This window comes from Oncorhynchus mykiss, chromosome 7, assembly GCF_013265735.2.
Source record: "Oncorhynchus mykiss isolate Arlee chromosome 7, USDA_OmykA_1.1, whole genome shotgun sequence".
NCBI lineage: Eukaryota > Metazoa > Chordata > Actinopteri > Salmoniformes > Salmonidae > Oncorhynchus > Oncorhynchus mykiss.
The window spans coordinates 30459725-30471870 of record NC_048571.1 but is presented as its reverse complement, the minus strand read 5'-3'; the positions used below and the strand labels follow the sequence as shown (position 1 = coordinate 30471870).

General features: G+C 42.3%; 1 protein-coding gene across 1 annotated transcript in view; it reads right to left on the bottom strand.

Moving 5' to 3' along the window:
* The window catches only part of LOC110527642 (uncharacterized protein C20orf85-like), a 38201-nt gene extending 27689 nt beyond the window's left edge, over positions 1-10512 (bottom strand). Inside the window, exons 1-3 of the mRNA XM_021609050.2 lie at positions 10397-10512; positions 9861-9939; positions 5983-6081 (exon numbers count right to left, since the gene is read on the bottom strand). Of these exons, the coding sequence (XP_021464725.1) occupies positions 5983-6081; positions 9861-9939; positions 10397-10461 (243 nt within the window). The 5' untranslated portion in view covers positions 10462-10512. The remainder of the gene's footprint in view (positions 1-5982; positions 6082-9860; positions 9940-10396) is intronic.
* Positions 10513-12146: the final 1634 nt, after the last annotated feature.

The following is a 12146-nucleotide window of genomic DNA, read 5'->3' as shown; positions in this document are numbered from 1 at the left end:
AAAGGAATTAAGTTTGGTTATGAGCCTTAAAGGGGGGGATATAGTCATCTGGTATATTTATGCCGTAATAAAGAGATGCTCTGCTTTTTTGACACTACACTCCAAAAAGCAAGTTGCAGGTTCTAATTGAGTCTAATCTTGATTATTGTCCAGTCGTGTGGTCCAGTGCTGCAAGAAAGACCTAGTTAAGCTGCAGCTGGCCCAGAACAGAGCGGCACTTCCTTCCATCTCATATTGTTCAAATAAACAGCAAACCTGGTTTCAAAAAACAGATAAAGCAACACCTGCCCGGCACAACGCCTCTCCTTTATTTGACCTAGATAGTTTGTGTGTATGCTGTAGTATGTAGTTCTGTCCTTGAGCTCTCCTTGTCTAATGATGTTCTGTATTATGCCATTCTGTATTATTATTGTGTTTGGACCCCAGGAAGAGTAGCTGCTGCTTTTGCAACAGCCAATGTGGATCCTAATAAAATACTAAATTCCAACATATGGACAGCTACCAATACCTAGGTGTCTGGCTAGACTGTAAACTCTCCTTCCAGACTCATATTAAACATCTCCAATCCAAAATTAAATCTAGAATCGGCTTCCTATTTCGCAACAAAGCCTCCTTCACTCACGCCGCCAAACATACCCTCGTAAAACTGACTATCCTACCGATCCTCGACTTCGGCGATGCCATTTACAAAATATCTTCCAATACTCTACTCAGCAAACTGGATGCAGTCTATCACAGTGCCATCCGTTTTGTCACCAAAGCCCCTTATACCACCCACCACTGCGACCTGTATGCTCTAGTCGTCTGGCCCTCGCTACATATTCGTCGCCAGACCCACTGGCTCCAGGTCATCTATAAGTCACGATAACAACACTCACCCGTAGCACACGCTCCAGCAGGTAGATCTCACTGGTCATCCCCAAAGCCAACACCTCCTTTGGCCACCTTTCCTTCCAGTTCTCTGCTGCCAATGACTGGAACGTATTGCAAAAATCGCTGAAGCTGGAGACTTATATTTCCCTCACTAACTTTAAACATCAGCTATCTGAGCAGCTAACCAATCGCTGCAGCTGATCATAGCCCATCTGTAAATAGCCCACCCACCCAATCTACCTCATCCCCATAATGTTTTTATTCACTTTTCTGCTCTTTTACACACCAGTATCTCTACTTGCACATCCCCAACTGCTCATCTATCACTCCAGTGTTAATTTTCTAAATTGTAATTACTTCGCTACTCTGGCCTATTTATTGCCATACCTCCTCACGCCATTTGCACACACTGTATATAGATTTTCTTTTTTTTCTATTGTGTTGACTGTACGCTTGTTTATTCCATATGTAACTCTGTTGTTGTTTGTCACACTGCTTTGCTTTATCTTGGCCAGGTCACAGTTGTAAATGAGAACTTGTTCTCAACTAGCTTACCTGGTTAAATAAAGGTGAAATAAAAAAAAATAAAAACAATTAAATATGTTAAGTATAATGATTACCAATAGATGGAAGTATTGATTAATACGGGGTTTGCTTTCCCCAATCCGTAGCCGTTTAAATATCTACCATATATATCGTGCTCGAGAGCGTCCGGTAGTTTAACGCCAGGTACATTCCAGTAATGTTATTCAAAGTTAATAAGTGCTAAAACGTACTCGCGTGTCCGGTGTCATCAATCTAAGAAGCATTCTAAGATACTACAATGACAGACTGACCAGGTGAATCCAGGTGAAAACTATGTTCCCTTAATCTATGATCACTTATTAAATCCACTTTAATCCGTGTAGATGAAGGAGAGAAGACGGGTTAAAGAAGGATTTTTAAGCCTTGAGACAATTGAAACATGGATTTTACATGTGTGCCATTCAGAGGGTGAATTGACAAGACGAAATATGTAAGTGCCCTTGAAGAAGTTAGGTTTCAGGATTCCCAGGAGCACCAGTTTTTTATCAAGAACTGCAATGCTGCTGGGTTTTTCATGCTCAACCGTTTCCCGTGTGTATCAAGAATAGTCTACCACCCAAAGGACGTCAAGGCAGTGAGGCAGGCTGCTGTTGCTGAGTGAGTGAGTGGTGGCAGGGAAGGAGCTTCATACAGTGGGGCTCCCGAGTGGCGCAGCGGTCTAAGGCACTGCATCTCAGTGCTAGAGGCATCACTATAGACACCCTGGTTTGAATCCAGGCTGTACCACAACCAGCCGTGATTGGGAGTCCCAATGGGTGTCGCACAATTGGCCCAGCATTGTCCGGGTTTGGCCGGTGTAGGCCGTCATTGTAAATAAGAATTTGTTCTTAACTAACTTGCCTAGTTAAATAAAATAACTACAGTTGTTGGAAGGGAGTTGTGTGTGTGTAGTACTGCTGAGAAAGAGTGCTTCTGCTGCAGCAGGCAGTTCAAGTTCAGCTGACTCATGTCAGTGAGAGGAGAACAGCATGCACGCACATCATTCAACAACGAATAGCAGCGCTAGCTAACTACATACTTCTCCCTGAATATTATTCTTTGCGTCATTTTTTTTGTATCCTGACCTACCAATCATTACAGCCAATAGAACAAGGGAGAAAAACTGAGAAAAAAATCAGTTTCAGAAAGCAGGAGAAAGGGTTGAACAATGTCTGGGTATTTAGCTAGCTAGCTAACATTGGCCAGAAAGTTGAAGTCAGAGGAGAGAGGGAGTAACATGCAGAGATGAGAACATATGAATGAACCTCTTTGACACGCTAGTTTACTGGCTAGATACGATTCTACTGTCAGTATGCCAGGTAAATGGGGAAAAATATGGGCATCCCAGGAGAGGACAGAAAAGTATTCTGTAGGTACAGGGCCGGTCTTTGCTGTTCTGCCTCATAGGCCAGACCAAAAAACAAGAAAAAAGCAGGGTGAGTAACTTTCACAAGCATTATTTTTGAGTCTACATTCCCCCTGTGGTGATGGGGAATGGCAGCAGCGCCAACTTGTATGTGGATCACCAGCATGTATCTCCTTTGGCCCCTCACTGGCTGGAACCCTGTTGCTCAGTGTCCTCTAAAGTTCAATAATTGGCTTCAACCTGGTAGTGGGGCTCCTGGTTGGCCTAACCCAGCACTTTGGGGGTGAGCAGAACACACACACACACACACACTTCCTTCAGTCATGTCTGTAAAGTCTCATTCCCTCTGTTTATCTAATCCCTCATTATAGCGCTGCCTGTTCGTCTAGTCTCTGTAGAGCAACATATGGGGAATGGCAGCAGCAGCACCAACTTGTATGGGGATCACCTCATCCTCTAGATGGAGCTAATATCAAACCAGCACTACTGTTTTGGTGAGTACTTAACTCTACACATTAATTTACATTTATTATTCAATTCAATTATCCAAAAATCAAACTGCTTTTAGATTTTTAGAATCCAGATTAAAGGAATACTATTATTTTAGAGCAATGTGACTTGTATTAACACTATTTCACAATAATGTTTTCTGAAGATACCTCTTAACCATTTACTATCAATCACTTCTATAGTTCAGATTAAATAAATTGGTGTGATGAACCAATAACAAAAGGGGGAAATGCAGTGAAACACAAGTATTTAGATTGTTATTATGGATACACCTATTGGATAAATGTGTAAACTCCTCTCTTGCTTCTGAAAAAAATGGGGCTAGTTTTCAGGCCTTGTGGGTTGGTTTTGAGTGGTCATATCTCTATAAATTTTAGCTTGACCTAGCAACACTGCCAATGAGAAGCAATCTGCCAGTCCGTCAAAGTAACAGATTACTGACCATTTCAAATCCCACCATACCTTCTCCGCTATGCAATCTGGTTTCAGAACTGGTCATGGGTGCACCTCAGCCACGCTCAAGGTTCTAAACGACATCATAACCGCCATCGATAAGAGACATTACTGTGCAGCCGTATTCATCGACCTGGCCAAGGCTTTCGACTCTGTCAATCACAACATTCTTATTGGCAGACTCGACAGCCTTGGTTTCTCAAATGATTGCCTCGCCTGGTTTACTAACTACTTCTCTGATAGAGTTCAGTGTGTCAAATCGGAAGGCCTGTTGTCTGGACCTCTGACAGTCTCTATGGGTGTGCCACAGGGTTAAATCCTCAGGCCGACTCTCTTTTCTGTACACATCAATGATGCTGCTTTTGCTGCTGGTGATTCTCTGATCCACCTCTACGCAGACGACACCATTCTGTATACTTCTGGCCCCTCCTTGGACACAACTAACCTCCAGACGAGCTTCAATTCCATACAACTCTCCTTCCGTGGCCTCCAACTGCTCTTAAACGCAAGTAAAACTAAATGCATGCTTTTCAATCGATCGCTGCCCGCACCTGCTCGCCCGTCCAGCATCACTACTCTGGACGGCTCTGACTTAGAATACGTGGACAACTACAAATACCTGGGTGTCTGGTTAGACTGTAAACTCTCCTTCCAGACTCACATTAAGCATCTCCAATACAAAATTAAATATAGAATCGGCTTCCTATATCGCAACAAAGCATCCTTCACTCATGCTGCCAAACATACCCTCGTAAAACTGACCATCCTACCGATCCTCGACTTCGGTGATGTCATCTATAAAATAGCCTCCAACACTCTACTCAACAAACTGGATGCAGTCTATCACAGTGCCATCTGTTTTGTCACCAAAGCCCCATACACTACCCACCATTGCGACCTGTATGCTCTCGTTGGTTGGCCCTCGCTTCATATTCGTCGCCAAACCCACTGGCTACAGGTTATCTACAAGTCTCTGCTAGGTAAAGCCCCGCCTTATCTCAGCTCACTGGTCACCATAGCAGCACCCACCCGTAGCATGTGCTCCAGCAGGTATATCTCACTGGTCACCCCCAAAGCCAATTCCTCCTTTGGTCGTCTTTCCTTCCAGTTCTCTGCTGCCCATGACTGGAACGAATTGCAAAAATCTCTGAAGCTGGAGACTCACATCTCCCTCACTAGCTTTAAGCACAAGGTGTCAGAGCAGTTCACAGATCACTGCACCTGTACTTAGCCTATCTGTAAACAGCCCATCTACCTACCTACCTCATCCCCATACTGGTATTTATTTATTTATTTATTTTGCTCCTTTGCACCCCAGTATCTCTACCTGCACATTCATCTTCTGCCGATCTACCATTCCAGTGTTTAATTGCTATATTGTAATTACTTTGCCACCATGGCCTATTTATTTCCTTAACTTACCTCATTTGCACTCACTGTATAAATACTTTTTGTTTTCTTTTGTTCTACTGTATTATTGACTGTATGTTTTGTTTATTCCATGTGTAACTCTGTTGTTGTATGTGTCGAATTGCTTTGCTTTATCTTGGCGAGGTCGCAGTTGTAAATGAGAACTTGTTCTCAACGAGCCTACCTGGTTAAATAAAGGGGGAATAAATAAATATCTCAGACAAGGACATGAGGGGAAACAGAGGGTTAAATACACAACATGTAATTGATGGGAACAGGGGGGGGAAGGAAGACAAGACAAAACCAATGAAAAATGGATCAGTGATGGCTAGAAGGTTGGTGACATCGACCGCCGAACACCGCCCGAACAAGGAGAGGGACCGACTTCGGTGGAAGTCGTGACACCACCTTCTTTTAGCCACCTTCCTCAGACGAGTTTTTAGTCACAAGCTTGACGTAAGGAATATTGGAACAAATACTAATATTTTGATTACTTTGATACACTAAGTGAATTTGTCCAAATACTTATGACTTTTTCGAAAGCGGGGACTAGATACATGAAGTACTTTCATTTCTAAACAGTGAAACATATATGAAAATAACTTCATATATAAGGATGACATTATGTTCTGTCGCCTCATATGAAACATTTGATCTCAAATCCAAAATACTGGCGTATAGAGCACATTTTAAATGTTAGCTTTACTGTCCACGTTTGTTATACAACTGGTGCAATACTACATAGTGCAATACTTTTGACCAGGGACAAACTTGACCAGGGCCAAAAAGAGTTTGTATGGACTCACCTGGATGTATTTCTCAGGTGGGGATGGAGGACGTGTTTTAAGATGCTGGGGCAGCTCTAATCTTACAACTTCCTTCAGCTTGTGGCTCTGCTCCTGCGTCTGTAAACATTACATGGAATATCTGAACATCTGAAGAAACTCAGATACAGTGCATTCAGAAAGTATTCAGACCCCTTTACTTTCCACTTTTTGTTACATTACAGCCTTATCCTAAATGTATTACATCGTTTTTTCCCCTCAATCTACACACAATACTCCATAATGACGAAGCAAACAGATTTTTAGACCTTTTTGCAAATATATTAATAAAAAAACAAATAATACATTAACATAAGTATTCAAACCTTTTACTCAGTACTTTGTTGAAGCACCTTTGGCAGCGATTACAGCTTCGAGTCAGCTTGGGTATGACGCTACAAACGTGGCACACCTGTATTCGGGGAGTTTCTTCCATTCTTCTCTGCAGATCCTCTCAAGCTGTCAGGTTGGATGAGGAGCGTCGCTCCGCAGCTATTTTCAGGTCTCCTGAGATGTTCGATCGAATTCAAGTCCAGGCTCTGCATGGGCCACTCAAGGACATTCAGAGACTTGTCCTGTTGTAAGGTGAACCTTCGCCCTATTCTGAGGTAACAAGCACTCTTGAGCAGGTTTGTATCAAGGATCTCTCTGTACTTTGCTCTGTTCATCTTTCGATCCTGACTAGTCTACCAGTCCTGACTGCTGAAAAACATCCCCACAACATGATGCTGCCACCATCATGCTTCACCGTAGGGATGGTGCCAGGTTTCCTCCTGACTTGGCATTCAGGCCAAAGAGTTCAATTTTGGTTTCATCAGACCAGAGAATCTTGCTTCTCGTGGTCTGAGAGTCCTTTAGGTACCTTTTGGCAAACTCCAAGCGGGCTGTCATGTTCGTTTTACCGAGGAGTGGATTCTGTCAGGCCACTACCATAAAGGTCTGATTTGGTGGAGTGCTGCAGAAATGGTTGTCCTTCTGGAAGGTTTTCCCATCTCCACAGAGGAACTTTGGAGCTCTGTCAGAGTGAGAATTGGCTTCTTGGTCACCTCTCTGACCAAGGCCCTTCTCCCTCGATTGCTCAGTTTGGCTGGGCGGCCAGCACTAAGAAAAGTCTTGGTCATTCCAAACTTCTTCCATTTAAAAATTGTGGCCACTGTCTTCTTGGAGACCTTCAGTGCTGCAGACATTTTTGATAAACTTCCCCAGATCTGTGCCTCGACACTCCTGTCTCGGAGCTCTACGGACAATTATTTCGACCTCATGGCTTGGTTTTTGCTCTGACATGCACTGTCAACTGAGGGACCTTATATAGACATGTGTGTGCCTTTCCAAATCATGTCCAATCAATTGAATTTACCACAGGTGGACTAAAATCAAGTTGTAGAAACATCTCAAGGATGATCAAGGGGAAAAGGATGCACCTGAGCTCAATTTCGAGTCTCATAGCAAAGGGTCTGAATACTTACAGTGGGGCAAAAAAGTATTTAGTCAGCCACATATTGTGCAAGTTCTCCCACTTAAAAAGATGAGAGAGGCCTGTAATTTTCATCATAGGTACACTTAAACTATGACAGACAAAAGGAGAAAAAAAATCCAGAAAATCACATTGTAGGATTTTTAATGAATTTATTTGCATATTATGGTGGAAAAGTATTTGTTCACTTACAAACAAGCAAGATTTCTGGCTCTCACAGACCTGTAACTTCTTCTTTAAGAGGCTTCTCTGTCCTCCACTCGTTGCCTGTATTAATGGCACTTGTTTGAACTTGTTATCAGTATAAAAGACACCTGTCTACAACCTCAAATAGACACACTCCAAACTCCACTATGGCCAAGACCAAAGAGCTGTCAAAGGACACCAGAAACAAAATTGTAGACCTGCACCAGGCTGTGAAGACTGAATCTGCAATAGGTAAGCAGCTTGGTTTGAAGAAATCAACTGTGGGAGCAATTATTAGGAAATGGAAGACATACAATACCACTGATAATCTCCCTTGATCTGGGGCTCCACGCAAGATCTCACCCCGTGGGGTCAAAATGATCACAAGAACGGTGAGCAAAAATCCCAGAACCACACCGGGGGGACCTAGTGAATGACCTGCAGAGAGCTGGGACCAAAGTAACAAAGCCTACCATCAGTAACACACTACGCCGCCAGGGACTCAAATCCGGCAGTGCCAGACGTGTCCCCCTGCTTAAGCCAGTACATGTCCAGGCCCGTCTGAAGTTTGCTAGAGAGCATTTAGATGATCCAGAAGAAGATTGGGAGAATGTCATATGGTCAGATGAAACCAAAATATAACTTTTTGGTAAAAACTCAACTCGTCGTGTTTGGAGGACAAAGAATGCTGAGTTGCATCCAAAGAACACCATACCTACTGTGAAGCATGGGGGTGGAAACATGATTGTTTGGGGCTGTTTTTCTGCAAAGGGACCAGGACGACTGATCCGTGTAAAGGAAAGAATGAATGGGGCCATGTATCGTGAGATTTTGAGTGAAAACCTCCTTCCATCAGCAAGGGCATTGAAGATGAAACATGTCTGGGTCTTTCAGCATGACAATGATCCCAAACACACCGCCCGGGCAACGAAGGAGTGGCTTCGTAAGAAGCATTTCAAGGTCCTGGAGTGGCCTAGCCAGTCTCCATATCTCAACCCCATAGAAAATATTTGGAGGGAGTTGAAAGTCTGTGTTGCCCAGCAACAGCCCCAAAACATCACTGCTCTAGAGGAGATCTGCATGGAGGAATGGGCCAAAATACCAGCAATAGTGTGTGAAAACCTTGTGAAGACTTACAGAAAATGTTTGACCTCTGTCATTGCCAAAGGGTATATAACAAAGTATTGAGATAAACTTTTGTTATTGACCAAATACTTATTTTCTACCAAAATGTGCAAATAAATTCATTAAGAATCCTACAATGTGATTTTCTGGATTATTTTTTCTAATTTTGTCTGTCATAGTTGAAGTGTACCTATAATGAAAATTACAGGCCTCTCTCATCTTTTTAAGTGGGAGAACTTGCACAATTGGTGGCTGACTAAATACTTTTTTGCCCCACTGTATGTAAATAATGTATTTCTGTTTTATTTGTAATAAATTTGCAAACATTTCTAAAATCTGTTTTTGCCTTCTCATTATGGGGGATTGTGTGTAGATAGATGAGGAACATGTTTTATTTAATACATTTTAGAATAAAGCTGTAACGTAACAAAATGTGTAAAAAGTGAAGGCATCTGAATAGTTTCCGAATGCATTGTATGCGATTGAGTGACCTTATAACTATAATTGAATTGTTTTGATTCAAATGGAGACCAGTTCAGTATGTCCCTGACTGGCTAATCAAAGGAAGCTGATAAGGTTGTGTAGTTGTATTCACAGGAAATATATATTTTTTATTTTTTTACCCCCTTTTTTTCCTACCCAATTTCGTGGTATCCAATTGGTAGTAGTTACAGTCTTGTCTCATCTCTGCAACTCCCGTACAGACTCGGGAGAGGCGAAGGTCGAGAGCCACGCGTCCTCCGAAACACAACCCAACCTAGCCGCCCTGCTTCTTTACACAATGCACATCCAATCAGGAAGCAGTCTCACCAATGTGTCGGAGGAAACACCATACACCTGGCGACCTGGTCAGCGTGCACTGCGTCCGGCCCGACACAGGAGTCGCAAGTGCGCGATGAGACAAGGATATCCTTGCCGGCCAAACCCTTCCTAACCAGGAAGACACTGGGCCAATTGTGCGCTGCCCCATGGCACTGCTAGCACTGTGATGCCTTAGACCACACCGCCACCTGGGAGTTATTGGAAGTAGAACTCTTGTTCTGTGTTTATACCGCATCATGTTTCACTGGCTCACCTTGTAGGACGTGGTCAAGAATCCCCATTTATTGGGCCAGGCTTTGGCTGACTCAAGCTCTATTTTGACGTGAACTTTCCTGAAAATTAAGACACAGAGAAAGCTTTTTGAAAGAACATTGGGCCTGCATAAAAACGCCAAACGCCAAACATAGCTCAGAGAACCCTACTGACCTCAATCTATATTAAAAGTATAGGTTTTTTTAGGGGTAATCTACCTAGCTATATCTCTTCAGACACGGTTACTACTCCTGTTATCCCAATACTAGGCTACTAATACTGCTGGCTTACTTCTTATTCTACAACTACTATTACTACTAGCCTTCTACTACCACCACCATGAACGACTGTTACCAATCCACCATTACCACAACAAACAAAAACTCGTGGCTAATCCTCTTTAACAAAAGTGACAAACCTTGTGCTATATCAAAAAAGAAAGGCTAATTTGTTAGCAAAATACAAGGAATACAATTCAAAATTTCATTGCACTTGTTTTGTTGTGAACCCATAGACTTTTTAAAGAGAAGAGTTTACCAGATTTTATCCTGATCCACAAAGTTGAATTCTTTACCAGATCCAGGTTGTTTTGGGGCTGCCATCTATGCCGGCAAGCTTGTCTGTCTCTGTGACTTCTTACCTTATGGTCTCTGTAAGTTATACTGACAGATATGTTTACCGTCACCATAGCAACATATTGTAGTGACACTATCCTTTTGTGTATCCTGGGATACAATGACAAATAATTTTAGTGTCACACAGAGATCACACCATACACTGTGTGTGTGTAAAACAAGAAACATGAGTACATAATAAGGTGTTTACAGTGATGGACTATACAGTACCTATGTAAAGGTCTACACATCCTTTGCACAGTGTTCACGTTGTTGCCTTAAATTTCAATCTAAAAAACGATTAAGTAGGATTTTGTTTACTACTGATCTATAGAACTTTCTCCACATTTTCAGTGTAAAAAAAATTATATAACATTTTCTAAATAAATAACAATTGAAAAGCAAAGATGTCTTGATTTCATGCAGGTCGAAGCTCCTTTAGCAGGAATTACAGCTGTGAATTATTTTGAATAAGATTCCAATAACTTTTAGCATACAGTACATCCATTGTTTTTGTCAAAATTGCTCAAGCACAGTCAATTTGGTTGGGAATTATTGATGGACTACAATATTCAGATTTAAGTCAGCACTGAGAATGGAGCACTCAGGAACACTCAACAGCTCTTGGAAAGCCATGTGTCAGTGACTAACATGTACGCTTGGAGTCAGGAAGCAGGTGCAGAAGGGGAGTTGAATGATAAGAAAGGCAGATAAACAAAAGCAGGAGAAGCGTACTGAACTCGACCAAAAGCAGTACTGTCTGATGACTGAGGCTACTGAGGGCTAAATAAAGGGAGAGTAATCAAGGTGATGATGAGGTCCAGGTGTGCGTAACGATGGGGAGCAAGTGAGTGTAATGATGATGCCAGGACCGGTGGTTAGTAGACCGGCGACATTGAGCCCCGGAGCAAGAGAAGGTGACAGTGACAAGAATACCCATAACAAGATGCTGCCACAACAATACATATAGTTTCACTCTGATGTGTTGTTAGATTTGACCCATAACTAAATTTTTTTCATTTAGGCCAAAAAAGTTAATTTATTTGTGTTATTACTTAAGGGACTGTAATTTTAAGAAATTGAAATGTCAGACTAATAGAATAGAGAATGATTTACTTCAGATTTTATTTCTTTCATAAAATTCCCAGTGGGTCATAAGTTTACATACACTCAATTAGTATTTGGTAGCATTGCCTTTACATTGTTTTTCTTGGGTCAAACGATTCGGGTAGCCTTCCACAAGCTTCCCACAATAAGTTGGGTGAATTTTGGTCCATTCCTCCTGACAGAGCTGGTGTAACTGAGTCAGGTTTGTGGGCCTCCTTGCTCGCACACATTTTTAAGTTCTGCCCACACATTTTCCATTGGATTGAGGTCAGGGCTTTGTGATGGCCACTCCAGTAGCTTGACTTTGTTGTCCTTAAGCCATTTTGCCACAACTTTGGAGGTATGATTGGCGTCATTGTCCATTTGAGAGACCCATTTACGACCAAGTTTTAATTTCCTGACTGGTGTCTTGAGATGTTGCTTCAATATATCCACATATTTTTCCTGCCTCATGATGCCATCTATTTTGGAAAGTGCACCAGTCCCTCCTGCAGCAAAGCACCCCCACAAGATGATGCTGCCATCCCCGTGCTTCATGGTTGGGTTGGTGTTCTTCGGCTTGCAAG